General features: G+C 44.7%; 1 protein-coding gene across 1 annotated transcript in view; it reads right to left on the minus strand.

The window, feature by feature from the left end:
- KIAA2026 (KIAA2026 ortholog) overlaps positions 1 to 26176 on the minus strand; it is an 80147-nt gene that overhangs the window by 22258 nt on the left and 31713 nt on the right. The window contains exons 2-6 of the mRNA XM_040417146.1: positions 13127 to 13321; positions 9008 to 10401; positions 7786 to 7865; positions 4006 to 4095; positions 3761 to 3876 (exon numbers count right to left, since the gene is read on the minus strand). Of these exons, the coding sequence (XP_040273080.1) occupies positions 3761 to 3876; positions 4006 to 4095; positions 7786 to 7865; positions 9008 to 10401; positions 13127 to 13321 (1875 nt within the window). The remainder of the gene's footprint in view (positions 1 to 3760; positions 3877 to 4005; positions 4096 to 7785; positions 7866 to 9007; positions 10402 to 13126; positions 13322 to 26176) is intronic.

Raw genomic sequence — 26176 nt, forward strand, 5'->3', positions numbered from 1 at the left:
TAGACCGCCCCCTGTTCCAAAAATGCTTCACAAATATATGCACTGGCATGAGAGAGTTGCAGGCCCATATCTGCAAGTTCCCCCGAGGGGACTCCCAAGTCGAGACCCTGACGTAAATTACTTGCCCACTCCCCCATAGCCTTGCTCACCCATATAGAGGCAAATACCGGCTGCAGCGCTGTGCCTACTGCCTCAAAAGGAAGATTTTGCAAACGCTTTCAGTTTCTTATCTCGGATATCAGAGAAAGAAGCCCCATCAGCCATTGGCAAGGTAGTATGCTTAGCCAAGCAGGAAACTGGCGGGTCCACTATAGGCGAGGACGATCATTTCTTAGTCAAATCCTCCGGAAATCGATAAAGGAAGTTTAATCGTTTTGGCAAGGCAAAACGTCTATCAGGAAAATTCCACTCCTTGGAAAGAGGATTTAAACTCTTGGTGTTTGGGGAAACACTTGTGCGAGCGATGGGACCTTTGAATGAAAAAACCAAGCTGACCAGAGGACTGTGCGGGATCATCAACCTGCAACGTCTCGATAACCACTGTAAAAAGATTGTCCACCAGGGAGGGCGGCGACAACATCCTCATCTGACCCCCCCTCCTCAGAACATGCCTCTTCCTCTGAGGACACGTCAGAGTGAGACGCTCTAGCAGGAGGAGAGGGAGAGGCTGAGGAAACTGGAGACTCAGACACCCTTTTGGGACAGTATGTTCTAGCCCGTTTTGCGGGACGGCCGCGATGGGCATGAGCCCCAAGATCCCCAGAGTCGGACCGGTCAGAGGACTGCCTTGCCGACAAACACCCCAATATTTCCATAATGGCTTTATTGGTATTGGAGACATCCTGTACCACCCTAGACAGGGAACGTGCCCATTCAGGTTCTACCATAGGCTGGACAGCAGGGACCATTGGGTCCAGGACCAAGCCACTTGATGGTGGAGCAGCACATGCAAAGCAGAGGGGGGTCTGACTTAGGGGATAGAAATTTTGCACGACAAAACACACAGGCAAAATGACGCACAGAAGGGACCGCCTGCTTTGGGACCTAGGGTCTGGGCTCAGACATAATGACCACCCTGCCATCCTAAATGAGAACGAGGGGGGAAGGTTAGGCCCTGTAACAACACTTACCCAGCCTGTGTCCCTCCAAGCAGCAGATCAGCTTGTCAGCATCCCGCCAGGTGCCTTTAAACACCGGATGTGGGCGGAGCCCACACTCCCTCTGCTTAGCTGTCGGCGTGGGGAGAACACAAACCCGGCCCCCAAAATGACTCCAGCGCTCAGCATTAGCCTTCCATCTTCTGCTACCGCTCCCCGCAAGCAAGCCGCCGCATCCCCTGCCGAACAAAGACGCCGGCTGGGGAATAAGCATCCGAGGGGGGACCTTGCAGAAGCAGGCCACACAGAAGCCGGGGCCTCAATTGACAATGGCCCAGGCGGCCCGGGAACCAAGCCGACACGCTGAGACTACATGGAAAACGTACGCCCCAACACCAGACCTGCCACCAAAACCCCAACCCCCCCATCTACCCCAAAAGGCAGCAACATCCTGGAGGGGCCCAGCCTGGGGACCAGGTCTCTTGGAAAGGGGAGGGTACTGGAAGGAGGGGAGCACGCTTGTGGCACATTTCTCTTTTTTTTTTTTTTATACTCACCTGTCCAGCATCTTTTGCCCCCCTGTATCCAGGCCAGATCACCACCTTCGGTGTGTGGCCCCTTGGTAAAGACTTGTGGTTGACGGCCGTGGTGATCTGAATGCTGGCGGGAAACAGAGACTTTGTAGGAACCTGTGGTCCTCCTTTGCTTCTGGAGAACAGGAAAAAGCGGGGGGCTTTGGGGACCCCCTGGTGTCCCATCTTCTGGGTGGGAGTGCAGGAAGTTTTTAGAACTGCCCGAAGCTCCCGCTAGAAAAAAAGAACAAAAAAAGAACAAAAACCAGCAGACCTGCAACGCAGGGAGGTCTGCCTCCTAGACACTAAGCTAAAACTGATTTAGCTTAGTCCCTGTAGGAAGGGTATAGCTTTTTTTGCTTAGTGTCCGCCTCCTAGCAGCAACAGCTATACCCATGGTCAAGCCTGTGTCCTCCAATGATACGGATGAGAAAATTTTATAATAAAAATTGGTCAAAAAGTCGCACACACTTCAAATTGGCATCACTGAAAAGTACAGATTGCCCAACAAAACATGCGCCCTCATACAGCCCCATACACATAACTACAAAAAAGTTAGTGGGGTCAGAATATGATGATAATTTTTTTTCCCTCAAAAGGTTTTAATTTTTCTTTCAGTATTAAAAACGCAAGAAAAATTAACCTGGAGAATGAAGATAACAGGTCAATTTTTTACTGTAAAAAAACAAACAAAATATATAAAAAATCCCCCCCCCCCCCTTCCCACTACATGGTATTCAACTGTAAATGGCACCATTAGAAAGTACAACTTGTCCCACAAAAAATAAGCCCTCATAAGGCTATGTGAACGGAAAAATAAAAAAAAGTTTGAAATATGGGAAGGCGGCGACGGAAAAATGGAAAGTCGCAGGGTCCTCTAAGGGTTAAAAAGCTATGCGTTTGTGACTTTATATGCGACTTTTAGAAAACGGCTGAAATTCCTTTTTTATGCCCTCACCACTTTTCCAAAAGGGGGCGTAGAAAGGGGTGTGGCCAGAGGGGGGGAAAATGTATCTTCATTTACAACAGTTTTCTCGGATTTAGTGCTTCTAGGAGGGAATATGCTGCAGTATGAAACACACAATACTGAACAATGCAATCCTGTATGGTGGTTTGCAGTTGATAAAGGCAAACCTACTTTGTAGTAGTCATTAAGAATCAATGAGATGCTTTATGTTAAAGAAATGTTGATTTGCTTGATGGATGAAGAAAAGTCAAATTAAAATGGTTATCCGGCCTAGGGGCTAATAAACCCTATAACTTTAAAGGGGTTCTGCACTTTCATTTAACTGATGATCTATCCTCTGGATAGATCATCAGCTTCTGATCAGCTGTTTGAGAAGGCAGTGGTGCTCCAGCAGCGCCACGGCCTTCTCACTGTTTACCTCCGGCCCACTGATGTCACGACTAGTATCAACTAGCGTGGGCGGGGATAAGCTCTGTTCACTTGAATGGATAGATCATCAGTTAAATGAAAGTGCAGAACCCCTTTAACATGTGTCCTATTTAAAAATAAAATAAAATAAATTAAAAACAATAAAAAAAATTTAAAAAAAAAGAGAAAAAGTCCACAGTCCTGCTGTCCCAGGCTTCCTCTGGCCCCTAAGTATCGGTTCAAGCAGATGTAACCACTGAGGCCTTTGACTGGCCACAGCAGTCACAGGATCAAGCCACTCTCTGGTCCTGCAGTGGACAGAAGAATGTGTTTGTTTTTTTTGTATTATTCTTAGGGGCATAGTTTTGTTGACTCCTAGGCCAGGCGATGGATTGACAGAGAATGCGCCCTCCCACTTTCTAACCTCTTAGCTGTGGTCACCATTAACCACGGTATCTCAGGGGTTAGATGGCTCAGATCGGAGTTCTCTCTGATTCTGGCTGTTGCCGGAGCCCAGCAGTGTAATGCAGCTCTGATCTTGATCGCCCCAAATACCTCCCCCCTCCTGGGATAAGAAAGATGTAATAGTACAGCAGTGAACCTCTGAGGACTCCTGCCAACACTGCACTATTACAGCTTCTTTTTGTAGTTAATAGGCCAAGCAAATAAAAGGTAACTGGACATAAAATGCAATGATGGTGGTGGCAGATTATTACCGGTTTTTCTGAAATGCTTTTAGTAGCTTTGGTTCCCATGGAAGCAGCTCGTTTAGCAGACGGGTCAAGGTGCTGTGTAGCTCTTTCACACCTTGTCTCCTGAAGTGCCACTTTCCCTAAAACATTAATACATTAGACACTCACAGGGAAAACAAGCTCTCATAAATCCATATATATCTATTTAGCTATCTAAAATAATAGGAGGCTTAATATTATTTTTAAAAAAACAAAAAAAACTGCCTTACCGATTTCTTTTTATTGTTTTCCATACATTTCAGCTCTCCATCTACTTTCTTAATCAGTTCCTTTAGTTCCTGAAGATTGGTACAAACAAGCTGAAAATAAAATGAAATCAAAATGAGACTAATAACCAAACATTTTCTTAAAAAACTGCTATTTATGATGTCCCTTAACATTACAAAAACATTCTTAGATAAACTGGCTTTCCGTTACTCTGGTTCTAGAGAATTTGTGTTCTTGATATTGGGAAATACATGTACTGTAGAATGCCTTCAGCTGTCTGACCGGATACATTCTCACTACAGTGCTGCAGTCTATGTTAGCACTATATAAACAGGGAATACATACGGAAAGTAACAAACAGTTTACCAGGCAGGAGATTTTTGCAGAGTTGACCGAGAGACCAGTATGAAAACTACAAAACGTCATAAATTTAAAAACAGATAACTGAAAACGTATATTCATATACAGAATGTTACTCACCTCTCCCTGATCCAGCAACAACGTCCTGTTGGTGGCTGCGGATTCCATGCTTCCAACCACTTTGTAGCAACCGACCATCCTCTGGTGATGCTGGGCCATGTGGTACATTTGAAGAACCACCCCTTTCTGACAACTGCCTCTGGATTAGTGGTACTTCTAGTTGATCTAGTTTACTTGTGTTTGATTTTGAGTCTGACCCTGACTTCAGCCTTGCCTCTGAATTTTGACTTTATCTTGCTGCTTGGATGTGTTACCTGGTAGTAACTGTAGAGCCCTGCCCTGTCTTCAGTTTACCTCTATATCTCATTTTCTGCTTTATCTCACCATGAAGGTTCTCTTAGTGATGGCCCCTGTTGTTGTCACTGCTACTTTAGATTAGTGTACCAGAGGGCAATCATTGACTATTCTGGGGACCGTGACCTAAGAATCTGACTTAGGGCTCATGCACACGACCGTATGCCCTCCGAGACATACGATCCGTGAGCGGGCCATATGTTCTGGAGTGACATACATCGTGCGCACGGGAGTGGACAGCATCATAGGTTACTATGATGCTGTGCGCATCGGCCCGCCCGTGGGGCTATTGTCCCACACTCATATGATATTATGAGTGCAGGATAAGAGCCCCGCGGGCGGCCCGATGCGCACAGCATCATAGTAACCTATGATGCTGTGTGCTCCCGATGTATGCCGCTCCGGGACATATGGCCCGCTCACGGACCGTATGTCTCGGAGGGCATACGGTCGTGTGCATGAGCCCTTATTCGAACGTTAATGATAAAGAATAGAAAAATTCCATAGACTCTGCAGCTTAGTTAAGTCAGCCCCAAAATGACTGCAGATCAAGGATCCCCTTCAGTGAAAATCCTAACAGTGACTATGAAACATTTGCTGGTCTGCAATCTCCATGAGACTACTGTATGTGACTTCTAAAACCAATCTGCTGTTCCACTGAGGATTTATAGTAACATGGGTGAACTATATAAAAGGGAGCCTGCCAGCTGCACTACGCTGCTCTCACTGAGGGTAGGTAGTATAGTGTAGTAACAGGTCAGACAATTTCAGCAGTCTGTTACTACTGTGCTGGCAGCCAGATCTTTTAGAGCCGGTCACGATTTGAGAATATCCCACGGAATGAATACCTGTGATAGGTCTTGATGCAATGACACTAATCACCTGCTCAATACTAAGGAAATCCTGAAAACATGACCGGCCCTTAGGACTGGAGTTGAGGAACACTGCTTTAGAGAACTGATATACCAAACCCTGCAGTACACGCCAGCGATCCAAGCGAGACGGGTCTGATGAGGCTCTGCCCCCGTCCAATGAGTAACAGGTTTCTTTCCTAGGCACAACAGGAAAGAAACCTGTCAGACATCATCTAGGAGGAGAGGTAGACAACCTCATTGGACTCATCTCTGGCGCCTTGCTGGAGTGTACTGCAGGGTTTGGTATATCAGTACTCTAAAAGTACTGACTGCCTTCACAGGAGTGACAGACCACTGAAATCAGTAGGCATGTCACTGCACTATGCTACCCCTCAGTGAGAGCAGCATAATGCAGATGATTGGTTTCCTTTAAAGCATTCAATTATTTTATATTTAATAATCTTAGAGGAGACCTGTCAGCTCCCATATCACTGAGGGCAGCACGATTTCAGTGGACTCAACAACATTAAGCACTTTTACAGAACTGACCTGTTAAACTCTGCAGCATACACTAGCGCTGAGAGATCGGTCCAACGATGCGTGCTCTTCCCCATCCAGATGGTGACGGACAGGTTTCGTTACTGATGTGGGAAAGAAAACCGTCAATCATCATCTGTAGGCGAGAGCAGTGCGTTTCATCTGACGCATCCCTCTCTCAGCACTAGCGCGCACTGTGCAGTTTAGCTGGACAGTTCTGTAAAAGCGCTTAATGTTATTGCAGCAGTGACATTGAAGTACCAAAATAGCCTCAAGAAGGTCCAGGGTATATTGAAATGTACCACAAAATTAACCCTAAGCTGAAAGAACCCTGTTTCTGACCTGTATACATTAAAGCTTAAAAGGGGTTATCTGGGAAATAATATTAATGACCCATCTACAGAATAGGTCACCAATATCATATTGGCAGGGGTCCAAGTTTTGGCACCCCTACCAATCAGCTGTTAGCAACTGCAGTGCTCGCCGGAGCTCTGGTGACCAGGATGGCCTCCTGGGCGCTTACCAAACACAGCACTGTACACAGTATGGCGGCTGTGCTTGTTACTTTAGCCCAGCCCCATTGAATTGGGCTGAGTAACAACTAGACCACCTATATACGTTGACATCAAATGGCCTAGGAAGAGGCTGCAGCACTCACGGAAAGCCCGGTCTCTTCTAATAGATGATCGTGGGGGTCGGACCCCACCTATCTGATATTGATGACCTGCCTTGAGGATAGGTCATCAATATAATTTCCCAGATAACCCCTTTAACCTTTATTAAATGAGTATATAAGAATGACCCAAAATACAGTTTAAAACAAGGACAATTCTCCCCTTTAGATTTTTTTTTATATTTGTAATGTGGAATTTTCACAGTAGATGCAGCAAGTGCGTTCTTACTGGTTCAAAGACTCTGAAGGTACATATACCTGACTAATGATAGCCTGCCTATATTAGAACAAGTGCCCTGGTGATTCCTTATTCTGACAATAATATGAGAGCACAAGTCACTATACATGTATTACACTTAATACGCCACGGAATATATCTCTATATACATATATATCTCCCTGCAGTGACAGTGAGGGCAGCATATGGCAGCTGACTGATTCCCTATTATGAATGTAAAACACTTTATGGATGCTGAATTTCTACCATTGATTTGTGTAATAAAATATTCTTTATGACTCAGCAAAGGAAAGTAATACAATTCAGTTTAGGAGGGGATATTTGTATTGAGCTATGAGTCAGAAAGTAAGATTAAAGGTGTTTTCCGAGCCAACAATATTGATGACTCAGGAAAGGTCATCAACATCAGATTGGTGGTGGTACCGGGTGTCGGACCATCACCTATCTGATGACCCATCTCGAGGATAAGTTGTCAACATTGTTAACTTGGAAAACCCCATTATTAAATTATGGTTATACACACCGAGAGAAAGAAATTCTAATTTGTCTGCAGCATAAAAATGATATATGGAATGAGAACGATGATGCAATCAATCAAGGCATCATATTTGAGGTTCTGGTCAGCTACTGTACTTGACCACATCTAATAATGACTGTTATATGTAGCTTTAAATTATGTGTTTATAAATTCAAGAAACTCAGTTACCTGGAATTCAGGAGGAGCGGACGAAGCTGCAGAGATCTCCCTCTTCTTGATCACAATTTTCTTAGATACAGATTTTTTTCCTTCCAAAAATCAAGAACAGTTTTATTAGAAACCATAAGGCTTCTTCTAACACAGGTATAGAATAATGAGTCAACATAGGTTGGCTAGTAAAAACATCTGGCTATGCTTATTGCTGTGTGAACAGATACTACTTTGTATGCTGCCCTATCTGAGACATTTACGTCAACGGACACAGTGATTCGGCAAAAATTCAGAATTGAGCAGCTCCAGCGCATGCCGAATGGTGGAGTCCACTGCATGAGCTCATGAGTCCGACATTAACAAGCTTTGATATACTGTGCACAGGAAGAAAGCTGCCAATCACTGGGAGGCCTGAAGCTCAGGAACAGGAGGACTCACAAGCTTGTGCAGTGTATTAAGTGGACTACAGTGATCATCTCGCACTGGGGCTGCTTATCCTATTTTCTGCCAAAATGACTGGGCCAATTCAAGTAACTGACCCAGCGTGTTAATCACAGTCTCTGTAACCAATTTATGCTGACCCTATGACAACGTAAATCGTGACAGATTCCCTTTAAGAACTAATAATGAAGCAGGGGTTGAAATAAAATTGAAAGACCTGATGGTATGAAGTGTGCCTCCAAATACATTAAGATATGTACAGGGCAAAACTCACCAATGGCTAATTTACCAATGGCTAATTTACATTGGAAGTATGTATGCAAAGTTCATTTATTAATAAAACCTGATATTAATAATGAATGTTGATTAATAAGTGTCTATTACAGATCAATTAAATTCATTCTGCACTATGAATTATCTGGGGGAACGCCAAGATACCAGATAACTAGCAATGCTAAATCGATGGATGTTTGTCAATACCAAATCCCGTATATTTTTACCTGCTCTCAGTCATCTCAGTGGCTAGTTCTCGGCTGATGAGTCAGGTATACTGGGATTGATGGTGGCATGCTAGCACTAAAGGTTAGAAGCCAACATGCTGATAATACGATCCCTTGGCATACAGTATATGACTCTTCAAAATCATCTGAGTATCTGCTGGGTAGCAAAAGAGATGCCACTGACCCAACATGGGAGACAAGTTCCAGACTATTTTTGTGGCATGAGGAATTCTCAGGAGTCGTAGACCAATATATTAATGAACTTTTATTGTAAATGGACTCGTTCATATAGTACTCACCAGACTTGTGCTTCTTGTGTTTGGCTTGCTTTCTGTTCAGATACAATTTACTATGAATTTCAGACTTGAATGTGTGTGTTTGGAGATTTTCACATTTACCCTGTATGCTTTCATTTAGTAGATCCTTTATTTGTTTCTTCCTCCTTTTCTTTTTAGCTCGCATCTTATTGAGTTGTAGCTGCTCATGGTTTAGTAGAGGATGGTCTAAGATAATGTCTCTTGCTACCCTGTGGCAAATAACCTCAGAATTGTCAGTGTGGCTGCCATTCACATGGACTTGATAAGTCTTAAGTGCATTTTCTTTCAATGGGCTAGTGTCAGCTTTGAGTAAGGTTGCTTCACCTAATTTATCTACATTTTCAAGAATTCTAATCTCCCCTGGACTAAGAGGGTCTCCATATCCCACAAGTTCCCCAGGACTAATAGGCTTCTCTACATTTTCTTTGCAAGAGACAGTCATATTACAGCCATGGCAACTATGATCTTCATGCTCACAGTCTGGCTTTATGTCACTGTCAGAGACGCTATTGCCGTTGTCCACTTGACAAGAACTTTCTTCTTTAAAATCACAGCATTTCTCTGGATCAGTTGATGATACAATCTTCTTAACATTTTTAAAAAGGTCATTTCTTTTTTTAGAGTATTTGCATTTGGGCCTCCTCATTTTTACCCTCAGAGTTCTTTTAATTTTAATTGGTGGGATAGGAAATTCAGGGGCTTTCAAAGGTCTCTGCTTGTACACTCGCACATCTGCCCCACAAAACTGGGGAAAGTGAATGTATGCATTTTCCTGGGCGTCATAACCGAGAATCACCTCTCTACATTCATGAATTGGTTGTCCAAGCACAGCATCTTGTACTTCACTTTGTGTTTCATAGACAAAGTCACAAAGACCTTTCAACAACCAAACTTTTTGGGAAAATGTTAACTCATGAAATGTTTTTTGTTCAAGTGGATTGACCTCACCTACAACTTTAAAAAACTGAGAGCAAAGCCCGAGTTTCTCAGCACATCGGTCAGGGTTCTCAGCTTGACCTATAACGGTATACCACTGCTGAACCTTTTGTTTAAGTGCAGCTTCCCAGGCTCTGTATGGAAGGTTGGGGCGCCGATGCAACATTGGTCTACGATGTGGAGGACTCAATAATGAAGTCATTATTTTTGCCAAAAATACATTAGACTGAGGCATCAATAAACACCGCTCCAGTTCATAAAACACTATCTCAGGGAGGTTTAAAATTTGCTGAGCCAAGCAAAGAAAATGTCCTATGGCTGGTATTTCCCACATTGTCTCTACTGATGAAGGTGTTGCAAGAGCCAGGAGACCTCGATCCCACTCGTCCATCTCCTTCTGGTTGGCTTCCTCTGCTTCTTTCTTCTCTTGCTCCTTCATTCTAATTACAAAAGAACCAAATTACCAAATGTATGTCAAGTTAGATGGGAAGCACAATCAGTTTCATTTTACTCTCCTCTCCCCAATATTTCTTAGTAACTACAAGTTACATTTTTGTGTTAACTAAAGTTATATACAGGCAATGGTCATCATTAAACGACCCTCTGAGTTTTACCTATAAAAAAAATTAACATAAAGTTGGGAATGTATAGTAAATATACAGCCTCCTCCTCCCCCTCCCCATACAGCTATCCTGAGGATAGGTCAGCAATAGAAAAAACCCGGACAACCCATTTAATACTAGAGCAATTACATTTCTTGAACTCTTTGCTAACCCCTTTGAACAATGGAACTGTGAATATAAAATTTGCACAAACAGAATGCGGATTAAAAAAAAATAATATATATATATATATATATATATATATATATATATATATATATATATAAGAACAAAATGGGAAATGTTAAAGGGTATTTATTCCCTATCCAAAGTATAAGGAATAACTATCAGATCAGTAGGTAGCCAACTGCTGGGATCCCCATTGGCCAAGAGAACTGGGCCACAGAAATTAATTAAGTGGCAGATCGAGCATGCAAACTGCCGCTCTATTATCTCCGGGACTTCCAGAGACAGCAGAGTACAGCATTGAGCTGTCTCCGGCAGTCTCACAGAGAATAATGGAGTGGCAGTGTGTACATTGGACCTGCCGCTCAATTAATTTTCAGGGGTTCTGTGCGGAATGGGGCCCCTGTTCTCCTTATGGGTGGCGGTCCCAGTGGTAGGGGGGCTCTGACCCACCGATCTAACAGTTATCACCCATCATGTGGATATGAGATAACTTGAAATTACCAAAATATCAGTTTAAGTTATATTATCTTGAATGCTGTGATTGTACATTAAACCAAAACCAAATGAAAACCAAAAACATTTTTGCAAAAGTTCAGATAAATTATTCTGATTGACAGAACAATTTTTTTTTTTAAGCAAAGCAACATAATCACTGGTGTGAACTGTTGGTTAAATTATTATTTCTATATTTATTGCAATTTAAGAGCATATGTTGTCTTAAAGGGGTTTTTCCATGATCTTTATGCTGATGATCTATCCTCTAGATCAGTGTTTCCCAACCAGTGTGCCTCCAGCTGTTGCAAAACTACACCTCCCAGCATTCCCGCACAGCCAAAGGCTGTCCGGGCATGCTGGGAGTTGTAGTTTTGCAACAGCTGGAGGCACACTGGTTGGGAAACACTGCTCTAGATAAGTCATCATTATCTGACCGGTGGGGGTCCGACACCAGGGACTCCCGCCGATCAGCTGTTTGAGAAGTCACCACCGATCCTGTGAGCACAGCAGCCTTCTCACATGGGCTGAGCTGCTCCTAGACCACGTGACTGGTGAACGTGTCATCACTGGTCTAGGGAAAGCTACAACAAGGCCGCGGCGCTCACAGGAGCACCGCTGCCCTCTCAAACAGCAGACTGGCGGGGGTCCCAGGTGTTGGACCTCGACCGATCAGATACATGACCTATACAGGAGTATAGGTCATCAGTATTAAAAGCTCACAAAACCCCTTTAATATCAATAAATGTAAACTTTTATTTGAGAAAAATATACTGCATTTAATCTTTGCGTGTGTCATTAATAATGTGGTTTTTAAAGGAATTTTCTGATTATGGCCTATTAGGATAGGCCATCAATAAGTGATAGACATAGGACCAACTACCATCACCTCCTGGAAAATGTCTTCAAGCCTATTGTCACGATGGGGAGTGGGGAAAACCCCCCACCATACAATATCAGGGAAGAATGGAATGCCACCAGGCCAGGATACCGGGATAAGGGAGCAGGAGACCACCTAACGCCACCCTAATCCAATCCCTGACCTCCTAACTGTATGAGCTAGCCTCGATGGTAGGGGGGCTCATACTCCGTAACCTGGGCCCTTCTGACCCTAATGATCCCTGACATAGGAGACAGGAATAAGAGACAACCGGTTCATCCACGACACTGATGAATCGGAGTCTCCCACAGGCCTAGCAACAAAGGGAAGGGAAAGCCAGTGAGCAAAACCCAGATTGACAGATAAGCCCCAGCAACACACACTGGGGATACAGCACTTACCTGCCACAACGACTGGGTGGAACAACATGTTGCTTGCTGACTTTAGGTTCCCCCTCCGGGAAACCCCTCAGACCCACTTCCGGAGGAACAGACAAACAGGGGAACATCTAGCATCCATGCCGGACAGAATACACCAAACACTAACCAGACACGGACCACCACCTAGACGTACAACAACCCCAGAACATATACCACCAAACATTACAACAGGTAAGGTAGAGGATAAGAAGGAGAACATAGGGAGACATCGCAAAAGACCTTGATGTTCCACAAGGAGGCCCTCACGAACAGGTGAAACATCCAGAGAGGAGAAAAGCTCCTTCTGAAACAAAGGCAGACCTACAAAAGACCTCAGGCTCACAACACCAGTATAAGAAGAGCCATGAGGCCACACCCATCTCCACCTTGCACACAACTTAACCCCGAACACACCAGGATAGGAAGGAACACAAAACTTAAAAAGGGGATGTGTCAAAACATGCTAAAACAACATGTTGCCACCGGCAACAAGCATGGACGGCAAAAGGGTCATGGTCCACTACATCAGACCATGACACAGCCGTGACACCTATTTGAGCAACATTTAAAGCAATTTCTGTACCTCTTTTCTTCCTTCGCCCTTAAAAACTCTGCTTGTTTTAAGATTTGCACCATTACAGATTCCATAGCCGCACTGTTTGCGCTGGCCAAATTTCTTGCTGATAGTCTCCGTCTAGTTAAAGTGTATCCTACATCGTCTTCCGGTCTTACACAACTTACAGAGGTTATCGTTGCAGATGTTTTATCTCTCAGATTCCTAAAATACAGAAAAAATATATTTCTTGTATTGAAAGAATTGCAATATATGAATACATACAAAATAGAGAATTGCTTAAAAGGATTGTCCATGTTTTTATTAAAGAAGCACTCCCATACTTTTGTAGTGAAGGTAATATTCTTACCAGTGGCTGTATTTGTGAGTTATCCCCTCCCTTCTGACCCTCAGCTGTGTCATGCGAGTAGCACTCTGATCCAAATAACACAGCATCTTACTGTATGTGTGCACAGGAAGTCCGTTTCTCGGTGTGTTCCTATGGGAGCCTCAATGTCAGTCTCATAGGAATGAATAGAGAAGTAAATGACTTCCTGTCCTGTGTCAGTTGGAGATCAAAGTGACACAGCTGAGGATCAGAAGGGAGGGGATAACTCACAAATACAGTCACTAGTAGAAAGATTATCTTCACTGCAGTTTACATAGTGTATCTTTCTAACAGGTCAGAGAATAAAAATAGGCGAAGGCCTATTCTAAGTGGTCTAATGTTTGCAATAGAACTGGGACAACACAGGAAATCTGAAGTTCCATCTCCACCATTATTTCAACATTCCTTGTAGCTAACATAAGTTGGGTTCCTTTCACACTAGCGTTTCTATTTTCCCGTATTGAGAACAGTCATAGGGTCTCAATACCGGACAAAAATGCTTCAGTTTTGCCCCCATTCATTGTCAATGGGGACAAAACATAACTAAACAGAACAAGTCCAACAAAAACGCTAGTGTGAAAGTAGCCTAATTATGTTAATAATGTTATGAAACTACTATTGTTTAAGATACCAAAATTCTTAAAAGTTAGGATATTACGCGTGTCCGGAAGAAAAAGTCATGCTTCATTATAAAATTGGATTTAGAAGGTGATTATGGTCATACAATCATGGCCATGGGTGGTTTGTGCAACTCAAATTGCAGGATGTTACTACATCTGACTTAGGCATCATGCACACGCAATTTGCGGAACGGCACGGACAGCCATTGCTATAACTGCCTATTCTTGTCCGCAAAACGCGGACAAGAATAGGACAGGTTATATTTTTTTGTGGACCACGGAACAGAGAAATTGATGCGGACAGCACACGGAGTGCTATCCGCATCTTTTGCAGCCCCATTGAACTGAATGGGTCCACATCCGAGCCGCCAAAACTGCGGCTCGGATGCGAACCAAAACAACGGCCGTGTGCATGAGGCCTTACACTACAGAAGTCGACAACTGGAAACATTGCCCAGTCATCATAAAGGTATTTACAGTTGCAAGAAAAAGTATGTGAACCCTGTGGAATGATATGGATTTCTGCACAAATTGGTCATAAAATATTATTTGATCTTCATCTAAGTCACAGCAATAGACAATCACAGTCTGCTTAAACTAATAACACACAAAGAATTAAATGTTACCATGTTTTTATTGAACACACCATGTAAACATTCAGAGTGCAGGTGGGAAAAGTATGTGAATCCTTGGATTTAATAACTGGTTGAACCTCCTTTGGCAGCAATAACTTCAACCAAACGTTTCCTGTAGTTGCAGATCAGACGTGCACAACGGTCAGGAGTAATTTTTGACCATTCCTCTTTACAGAACTGTTTCAGTTCAGCAATATTCTTGGGATGTCTGGTGTGAATCGCTTTATTGAGGTCATGCCACAGCATCTCAATCGGGTTGAGGTCAGGACCCTGACTGGGCCACTCCAGAAGGTGCATTTTCTTCTTTTTAAGACATTCTGTTGTTGATTTACTTCTATGCTTTGGGTAATTGTCCTGTTGCAACACCCATCTTCTGTTGAGCTTCAGCTGGTGGACAGATGGCCTTAAGTTCTCCTGCAAAATGTCTTGATAAACTTGGGAATTAATTTTTCCTTCGATGATAGCAATCCATCCAGGCCCTGACGCAGTAAAGCAGCCCCAAACCATGATGCCCCACCACCATACTTCACAGTTGGGATGAGGTTTTGATGTTGGTGTGCTGTGCCTCTTTTTCTCCACACATAGTGTTGTGTGTTTCTTCCAAACAACTCAACTTTGGTTTCATCTGTCCACAGAATATTTTGCCAGTACTGCTGTAGAACATCCAGGTGCTCTTGTGCAAACTGTAAACGTGCAGCAATGTTTTTTTTTGGACAGCAGTGGCTTCCTCTGTGGTATCCTCCCATGAAATCCATTCTTGTTTAGTGTTTTACGTATCGTAGATTCGCTAACAGGGATTTTAGCCAGAGACTTTTGTAAGTTTTTCACTGACACTCTAGGATTCTTCATCTCATTGAGCAGTCTGCGCTGTGCTCTTGCAGTCATCTTTACAGGATGGCCACTCCTAGAGAGAGTAGCAGCAGTGCTGAACTTTTCCCATTTATAGACAATTTGTCTTACCATGGTCTCATGAACAGCAAGGCTTTTGGAGATACTTTCATAACCCTACCCAGCTTTATGCAAGTCAACAATTCTTAATCATAGGTCTTCTGAGAGCTCTTTTGTGCGAGGCATCATTCACATCAGGCAATGCTTCTTGTAAAAAGAAAACCCAGAACTGGTGTGTGTTTTTTATAGGGCAGGGAATCTGTAACCAACACCTCCAATCTCATATCATTGATTGGACTCCAGTTGACTGACACCTAACTCCAATTAGCTCTTGGAGATGTCATTAGTCTAGGGGTTCACATACTTTTTCCACCTGCACTGTGAATGTTTACATGGTGTGTTAAATAAAAACATGGCAACATTTAATTCTTTGTGTGTTATTAGTTTAAGCAGACTGTGATTGTCTATTGTTGTGACTTAGATGAAGATCAGATCACATTTTATGACCAATTTGTGCAGAAATCCATATCATTCCAAAGGGTTCACATACTTTTTCTTGCAACTGTATATCCAATGTATTGGATAGGTGAGATTCTTTTTTTTATTGTAGCAAAGGGGAACATTTATTCCGAATGTATGCCTCCCTTTTAGATAAAATGTGAAAGTAAGTAGATCAGATCTAAAATAAACGTGATAAAAAAAAAAAGAAAAAAGGGGGATATACAGTGAGGAACAGAAGTATTTGAACACCCTGCCATTTTGCAAGTTCTCCTACTTAGAAATCATGGAGGGGTCTGAAATTCACATTGTAGGTGCATTCCCACTCAGAGACAAAATATAAAAAAATAAAAATTCAGGAAATCACATTGTATGATTTTTAAAGAATATATTTGTCTTGCACTGCTGAACATAAGTATTTAAACACCTGAGAAAATCTGTGTTAAAGAGGACCTTTCAATAGATTAAAAAATCTAAACCAAGTATACAGACATGGAGAGCGGCGCCCAGGGATCCCCCTGCACTTACTATTATCCCTGGGCGCCGCTCCGTTCGCCCGGTATAGCCTCCGGTATCTTCACGTTAGGCTCCACCCAGTGGAACCTGCCGGCATCTCTTTCTCCCATGCTGTAGTGCTGGCCAATCGCAGCGCTCAGCTCATAGCCTGAGAGAAAAAAAAAACTCTCCTTTTCCCTGCTCCTATCTACCTTGTCCTTTGGCATCACATGTATGTAATTTTAATCATGTCTTGTTATAATGTAATAAAATTTAATATTCATTATTTGGTACTTTGAGCTCCATTTTCTTTGTTTTTTCTGCCATTGTACTCGGGAGCTTGTACCGAGTCACCTCCCATGGGTGTCCTCTGTGATTACATTGGGTGGGCACCGCCCCCTTTCCCCTTGGTACACCCGGGGTCCTTTCCCCTTTTCTTCTGATTAATTGTCTACAGTGTATTTTTCACAGAGTCATCGACCCAAACCACCACTATGGATTACAAGGCCAGAGAATTGTCTTGGCTTTCCCAACTTGATGCCGTGTTCAAGGACGAAGGAGCAGTGGGTGGTCCCAGCGGTGGCATAATTAAAGAGGTCCAAAACTCATTACAACAATTGCTACACAAAAGAGCACATACATGGTGGAATAAGGCCTTCCTGGAAAAATACCTCCAGAGGGGCCTTATACCCAGTGGCCTTAGGATACAAGTCTTTCCCTCCTTCCCTATAGAGGATGATATGTTTGTCTCTAAATGGGAAGAGATTTGCAATCAGAGCGCATTTAAATTTATTGAGCTTCTGATTGGCCATAATAAAAAAAAAGTCTGGAACAAATGGACAGCGAAATTGATCTACTGCAGGCACGCTTATCGAGCGACTGCAGCGCAGCAAATCTGAAAAGCTTCCAAGAACAACTAGATATAAAATACCCAATCTGGGAAAAAGAGATTTAGGAAGCAAAAATCCAGAAGTTCTCCCGGGACAGCAACGATGCACAACAAAAAGGTGTATATAAATCGAAAAATAGAGGACTCAACAACAACAAAAACAAAAATAGGGCTCGCAGTAGATCATCTTCGGTATCCTCTGTATCATCAGCTGGAGACTCCCAGTTACAAGGTACCAACCCTACCCGCCTGACTCGCAACAAGAGAAAAATGGAGCAGGGAAATGGTCCTGGGAGAAAGAGACAACCTGAGTCATCCGCGAACTCGAAAGGGCCAGATAATGAACCTAAGGTAATTAATATCTGGTCACACTTTTTCCAATGTAGACATCTCTTTATTGGAGAAAGGCTTGTCGTACGCACCAAGTTGCAGGTTTGACCGTTTTACTGCCATCAAGGACCTGCACCTGTTTGGGCGCTCCCTGATGATGAAGAGGTGGCATGCTAGGGGTGACTCCGCCGGGGCCCTTGACACCGAGGATGAGCAACTGGCTCTCCGTGTGTTGGAGGACTTATTGGCAGAACAGGCAGGACCGGCTGCCAATGTCACCAACGGAATACCATCGGAGATTAGGAAAAAGTCTGCAAAATTTCCCCCCTTGTCGTTATGTACGGCGATTGATCTTTTTGTCAAGATGGTCAGCAGGGATTTTGAACAAATCCCGACGTCTATCCGACGCGACAACCTTGACAGGGACCAACGATTGAGCCTTGACAAACTAAAAAATATCAATGATGTGATCTACAAACCGGCCGACAAGGGGGGAAATTTGGTGGTCTGGCCCCGGAGCATGTACCTGGCGGAGGCATATCGACAACTAAATAACCCCATTTGTTACCAAAAACTAACTTTTAATCCCTCCATTTCCTTTAGAGGTGAACTACTGAAAATCTTGGATACTGGTTTGGAGAAGAACATCATCTCCAAACAGATGTATGAAGACCTTACTATTCAGGAACCATCTATTCCAACCTTGTACCTTTTACCTAAGGTTCACACGAATGCCTCAGTACCTCCAGGTAGGCCGATTATATCTGGGTGTAAACTATTGGATTTCCACTTAAAACCTATTGTGGAAACCCTGCCATCGTATGTCAGAGACACCTCTGACTTCCTGCAGAGGATACAGGGGATTATGTTGGATGAGGATAACATCATGGTAACCTGCGATGTAGAGTCCCTCGTCACTAGTATTCAACATGTAGATGGTTTGTGGGCAGTAGAGTTTTTTTCTCTCTGCCAGCAACCTACCGGGGGACTTTTCATCGTTCTTATTACAACTCCTCAGATTTGTGCTTAAGAGGAACTTTTTCTCTTTTAACGGGTCCTTTTTCCTGCAGCTCCAGGGGACAGCTATGGGGGGCGGCTTGTGCGCCCGCATATGCCAACCTGTTCCTGGGGCTGTGGGAGAGGGACCTTTTCCTGTCAAACAGACACATCACGGACCGCGCCATTTTATGGGCGCGGTACATAGATGACGTTTTCTTGATCTGGCAGGGAACGGAGGAACAACTCCATGACTTCTTCAAACTACATAACACCAACTCCAGAAACATAAAATTGACCTATATACATCACAAACAGAGGGTTGATTTTCTGGATGTATCTGTGTTTAGAGACACCGGTGGCCATCTCAGGACTGACGTCTTCCAGAAAGAGTCGGCTGTCAATGCGTATCTACACGCAACTTCCCTACATCCCAAGAGTACCATCTCTGCAATTCCTGTTGGCCAAATTTTGCGCATTCGTCGGATATGTTCCGACGATGCGACTTTTGAAAGACAGGCTAGTGATTTGAGGGACCGGTTCCTCAGGAGAGGCTACAGCCACCGGTCCATTAAAAAGGCATATTGGCGGGCTAAAACCCAGGGCCAGTCCCAATTGTTACAAGCAAAAAGGAGAGGGTACCTGATAAAAAAAGTCAGATTTATAAGCACTTACCATTCATATTGGGATGAAATGAGGAATTGTTTGGCCGCACATTGGCCTATTTTACTAACTGACCCAGTCCTGGAAAAACTCCTGCCCACACGACCCCTCGTCACGGCGCGCAGGGCCAATACCCTGCGAGATAACCTGGTTAGAGGATACTTACAACCGGCTCCTCCCCAGCTTTTTGTTGGACAGGGTAGTCCCAGGACTGGTTTCAGACCATGTGGCAAGTGCGTTGCGTGACCTAACATGGAGCGCTCCTTCGATTTTGTGGATTCCTCCGGCACAAAGACGTTCAGGATTAACCAGTCCCTCACGTGCTCCAGCACGCGGGTGGTATATTATGCCCATTGCCCATGCCCCAAGATCTATGTGGGTTTGACAACACGGGAGTTGAGGGTCCGCGTGCGGAAGCATGCGAGGGACATTTTGAATGCACAGGAACTAGAGGAGGCTGAGGTCCTTAAACCCATTGCGAGGCATTTTAAGGAATTTCATTAATGTAATCCGAGACTCCTCAGGGTGAGGGGGATTGACTGTATCCAGGTGGACTTGCGTGCTGGCAATATATCCAAGAGGCTAGCCCAACGGGAGAGCCGTTGGATTTGGACCCTGGGGACTTTACGTCCCAGGGGCCTTAATGACAATTTGGGTTTTTCTGCTTTTTTGTAGCCGCTGGGCCCACAACTGTGGATCCCATTATTTCTTTTAACAGTATGTGTGTTTATTAATTTACAAATTTTATTGACTTTTTCTTAATTTGTCTCTCTCTCCAGCACCTTATCAGTTCTTTGCAGGATACCATATCCACTTACCCTCTATCTGATCCACCATCACATTGGACTCTTTTTATTTGGTTATATTCCCATCATTGAAGCTTTTGTTGCACATCTGTATTTATATTTGAATCTACATTGATGCATTCTCATGTTGGTCTGGTATACCCTTGTTGTCTCACTTTTTTGTTTTTTCTTTCCCCCTTTCCTTTCTTCCCCCCTTTCTTTTCCTCCCCCCTCCCTTTCCCTTCCCCTTCCCCCTCCCATCCCCCTCCCCCTCCCATCCCCCTCCCCCTCCCATCCCCCCCCCTCTTTTTCGTCCTCCCCTTCTCTCCCCTACTTTCACCCCCTTATCCTCTCGGTGTGTGCACATATAATTTTTTTTTTTCGGTGGTCACTCTGACGGCTATTTATCTACTATGTACACGCCATACATTTTATACAGTCACCTCGCTTCAGCACTTTACTTATATTCATGAATTACTGGTTTTTACATAATTCTGTTATTGTACACACTTATTTGTTCACCGCACTTCACGTTTTTGGGTTCTCCATTGTCACCGTACGACATACATGGATATATTGATTATCCTGAATATGTCCCTAACTTTTTTCCATTGGTATGCCTCCTTATCCAATCATGGACTTATTGATTATTATGACTATATGAGCTATTATTTTTATTTCTATATATATGTATTTATTTGTGTATGCATTTGTGGTCAAGTATGGTCTATTATAGATTATTTACCTCACATTAGCACTGCACTTGACGTTCTCATGTGTGTGCCTTTCACAATCAATGTACTACTTTTTCTAATATAATTATGGATATATCGATTATTATGATCATGTCATTGACTTTTTCTCTTAATCCTGGTATGTCTCCCTATTTGAATTACGGATTCACTCATCTATGTGATCATATATGAGTTATTGTCTTTAGTATCTGCATGCACTTTTACATTTTTATTGTCTATGTATATCACTGTTTATACATACATGTATACATCTGGGCATATATTTCATATTTGTCTTTCATCTAGTCCACACTATATGATGTATATGGTCACGATCATGAGTATGTATACAGACGCGCCTTAAGTAGGTCTCATTCTGTTTCCATGCGATGGTTCACGATGGAGATATTCGGACTTTGGGGGGGGGGGGGGGGGGGGGTGTCTTGATATGTTGACGTTCGTTGCTCCTCCCCCCCGTCATGTGTGCGCACGCGTCATCCAGCGCCGCCTCCGGCACCCTGCGCCTGTGCGTCCTCACGCCATTTCCGCCCGATCAGGTGACCTTGTCACGTGAGGTGGGCGTGTCGGCGGGACACCGGCCGGATGTGTTTGCGCTGGATTGTTCACGCGCCAACCAGCATACGCACCTGGGGACGAGTAAGTATTGATTTCTGATTGGCCCAGAGAGACTTTAAATATCTGATTTACAGTGATGGCGTTACCCCCTGACGAAGGCACGCGGAAACGCGCATTGGGGTAGCGCCATCCTGGGCTGTCTCACTCATGGTCCATTTTAGGTGAGTTCCGGCTGCTTGTAACCTCATTTCACGTTTTTTTGACCTGGGTGCTTTCATTACACCTGGTCTTGATCCATTGTGGTATGCTGTTTATTGTTCATCTTTTACCTTACAGCTTTTGCTCAACATACCTTGTTTCATGTCCGTGGTTGGTTTTGCAGCGGATTTTTCACTCACCTTCTATTTTTGTATGTACACTGCTCAAAAAAATAAAGGGAACACAAAAATAACACATCCTAGATCTGAATTAATTAAATATTCTTCTGAAATACTTTGTTCTTTACATAGTTGAATCTGCTGACAACAAAATCACACAAAAATTAAAAATGGAAATCAAATTTTTCAGCCCATGGAGGTCTGGATTTGGAGTCGCACTCAAAATTAAAGTGGAAAAACAGACTACAGGCTGATCCAACTTTGATGTAATGTCCTTAAAACAAGTCAAAATGAGGCTCAGTAGTGTGTGTGGCCTCCACGTGCCTGTATGACCTCCCTACAACGCCTGTGCATGCTCCTGATGAGGTGGCGGACGGTCTCCTGAGGGATCTCCTCCCAGACCTGGACTAAAGCATCTGCCAACTCCTGGACAGTCTGTGGTGCAACGTGACGTTGGTGGATAGAGCGAGACATGATGTCCCAGATGTGCTCAATTGGATTCAGGTCTGGGGAACGGGCGGGCTAGTCCATAGCATCAATGCCTTCATCTTGCAGGAACTGCTGACACACTCCAGCCACATGAGGTCTAGCATTGTCTTGCATTAGGAGGAACCCAGGGCCAACCGCACCAGCATATGGTCTCACAAGGGGTCTGAGGATCTCATCTCGGTACCTAATGGCAGTCAGGCTACCTCTGGCGAGCACATGGAGGGCTGTGCGGCCCTCCAAAGAAATGCCACCCCACACCATTACTGACCCAATGCCAAACCGGTCATGCTGGAGGATGTTGCAGGCAGCAGAAGGTTCTGCACGGCATCTCCAGACTCTGTCACGTCTGTCACATGTGCTCAGTGTGAACCTGCTTTTATCTGTGAAGAGCACAGGGCGCTAGTGGCGAATTTGCCAATCTTTGTGTTCTCTGGCAAATGCCAAACGTCCTGCACGGTGTCGGGCTGTAAGCACAACCCCCACCTGTGGACGTCGGGCCCTCATGGAGTCTGTTTCTGACCGTTTGAGCAGACACATGCACATTTGTGGCCTGCTGGAGGTCATTTTGCAAGGCTCTTGCAGTGCTCCTCCTGTTCCTCCTTGCACAAAGGCGGAGGTAGCGGTCCTGCTGCTGGGTTGTTGCCCTCCTACGGCCTCCTCCACGTCTCCTGATGTACTGGCCTGTCTCCTGGTAGCGCCTCCATGCTCTGGACACTACGCTGACAGACACAGCAAACCTTCTTGCCACAGCTCGCATTGATGTGCCATCCTGGATAAGCTGTACTACCTGAGCCACTTGAGTTAGAGTGAAAGCACCACCAGCATTCAAAAGTGACCAAAACATCAGCCAGGAAGCATAGGAACTGAGAAATGGCCTGTGGTCACCACCTGCAGAACCACTCCTTTATTGGGGGTGTCTTGCTAATTGCCTATAATATCCACCTGTTTACCTATAATATCCATCCCATTTTCACAACAGCATGTGAAATTGATTGTCACTCAGTGTTGCTTCCTAAGTGGACAGTTTGATTTCACAGAAGTGTGATTGACTTGGAATTACATTGTGTTGTGTTGTTTAAGTGTTCCCTTTATTTTTTTGAGCAGTGTAGATTTGGTTTATGGGCTGGTCATTGTACCATGCACTTCCCTTTGACCTCCCTATTTATGTATTCCTGACCTGTGTGCTCTCCCAGGGTGGCACCGTTCTTTCCTTTTCACTGCTCCTATCTACCTTGTCCTTTGGCATCACATGTAGGTCATTTTAATCATGTCTTGTTATAATGTAATAAAATTTAATATTCATTATTTGGTACTTTGAGCTCCATTTTCTTTGTTTTTTCTGCTCTGCTGCACAGTCTAGTATCACAGAATATGAGCGCGCTGCTGTCAGCGCGCTCATGTTCTCTCAGCAGCACAGGGGACAAGGAAGCTGTCTCTCCCTCCCCCTGTGCTGCGCTGCCAATAGAGAGAGGGGCGGGCGCACTCAATGACAGGAGGACCTTTAATGGGTCGGACTTAGTTAAGTTACCAGGCTACATAGAGCGGCGCCCCGGGATCTCCCTGCACCTACTATTATTCCTGGGCACCGCTCCGTTCGCCTGCTGTGCCCCCATTATCGTCTCCTGCTCGTATGCTAATTACTACTATCGAAGCGATGGGGAGGAGACATCAGATTCTCTAGTGGGCTTTCCTTCTCCCTGCGCTGCGATTGGACAGCTAGTAGTAATTAGCATACGGAGCAGGAGACAGTAATGGGGCACAGCGGGCGAACGGAGCGGCACCCAGGAATAATAGGTGCAGGGAGATCCCTGGGCGCCGCTCTGTGTAGCCTAATACTTAACTAAGTCCAAACCCACGAAAGATAGTCTAACTTTTAATACAGGAGGCGGGTGCCGACAGCAGAATCACATTGCCGGCACCCTGCCTCTGACAGGGAGCTGCGATCAGCGGCAGTTAACCCCTCATGTGCGGCACCTGAGGGGTTAACTGCCGCTGATCTGCTGCCAGTACCCGCCTCCATTAGTCGCGCAGTGCGCGCCCCCCCAGTATTAAAATCATTGGTGGCAGTAGCCACAGGGTCCCCTCCTCATTGGTGGTGCAGTGGCAGCTTCTGATCGGAGCCCCAGCAGTGTAATCCTGGGGCTCCGATCGGTTGCCATGGCAGCCAGGACGCTACTGAAGTCCTGGCTGCCATGGTAACGATCCCTGATGCTGTGTGCACAAAAGCACAGAGGAGCAGGGACAATGTGAAGTCCTATTCACCCTGATAGAGCTCTATCAGGGTGAATAGGACAAGGGATGAAAAAAATCCCAGGTTCTAGCCCCTAAGGGGGAAAAATAGTTATTAAATAAAAACAAACACACACACACACCAAAATATTAAGTATAAAATATATAAACAATAAATAAACATATCGCCACATACGAAAAGTCCAAACTATTAAAATAGAAAAAAAAAAATCTATGCGGTGAATGCCGGAAGAGAAAAAAAAATAAAAAATTTTAAAAAAATGCGCGATTCAACATTTAAAAAAAATGCGGAATGCACGTGGCTTTTTTGGTTTATTTCTTCGCATGGTATCGAGTATCTCAATACTTTCTTATGGTATCGAAATCGAATCAAAAATTTGGTATCACAACAACTCTACCCAGCTCTCTTCATGTCATTGAGCAGCATCTCCCTTGTGGAAGGGATAAATGCTCCGACTCCTCAGTTTTTGGTACTTCCAACTAGGGGTGGGCGATATAGGCGATATGCGATATGCGATATAAATTTGTGCCACGATATGAATTTTGAGCATATCGCCTAGATCGCCGGACCGCGATATGATCGCGCTCTCTGCGCGCACCATCTTCTCCTGAGCCGGCACACTGGGCACAGTGGAGGAGAGAGTGCCTCCCCTCCCCACTGTGTGCGGCTGCCGCTGACCACCAATGACAAAAGAGGAGGGGAGGGACTGACAGTAAATCATAAGTTTTCACGATCTCAGTGAGCGCGTGAAAACTCAAATCCGATGGTATATTCTAACCCCCAGGCGTTCCCATGGTGACAGGGACGCTTGCCTGGGGTTAGAATATACAGGGCCACGCCGCTGACAGTAGAACATTTAAAAACTAATCAGTAACTTTAACTTTATTAATTGGTGATCTCTTTACTGTATACCTTACTAGGTCTTAGCTCCGATAACAGCAGGCAGTGCGGGCGGGCGGCGCTCACTCACTGACGTCACGCGCCTGCTCCTCCCACTAGGCGGCGCAGGCGCGTGACGTCAGTGAGTGAGCGCCGCCCCCCGCACTGACTGCTGTTATCGGAGCTAAGACCTAGTAAGGTATACAGTAAAGAGATCACCAATGAATAAAGTTAAAGTTACTGATTCGTTTTTAAATGTATTCCTGTGAGGGGGGAGGGGGGGATCTGTGGATGGCACCGTTTAGGGGAGGGGGGGGGGATCTGTGGATGGCACCGTTTAGAGGAGGGGGGGGGGATCTGTGGATGGCACCGTTTAGAGGAGGGGGGGGGGGATCTGTGGATGGCACCGTTTAGGGGAGGGGGGGGGGATCTGTGGATGGCACCGTTTAGGGGAGGGGGGGGGATCTGTGGATGGCACCGTTTAGGGGAGGGGGGGGGGATCTGTGGATGGCACCGTTTAGGGGAGGGGGGGGGATCTGTGGATGGCACAGTTTAGGGGAGGGGGGGGGGGGGATCTGTGGATGGCA

The sequence above is a fragment of the Bufo bufo genome, chromosome 2 (assembly GCF_905171765.1).
Source record: "Bufo bufo chromosome 2, aBufBuf1.1, whole genome shotgun sequence".
NCBI classification, from domain to species: domain Eukaryota; kingdom Metazoa; phylum Chordata; class Amphibia; order Anura; family Bufonidae; genus Bufo; species Bufo bufo.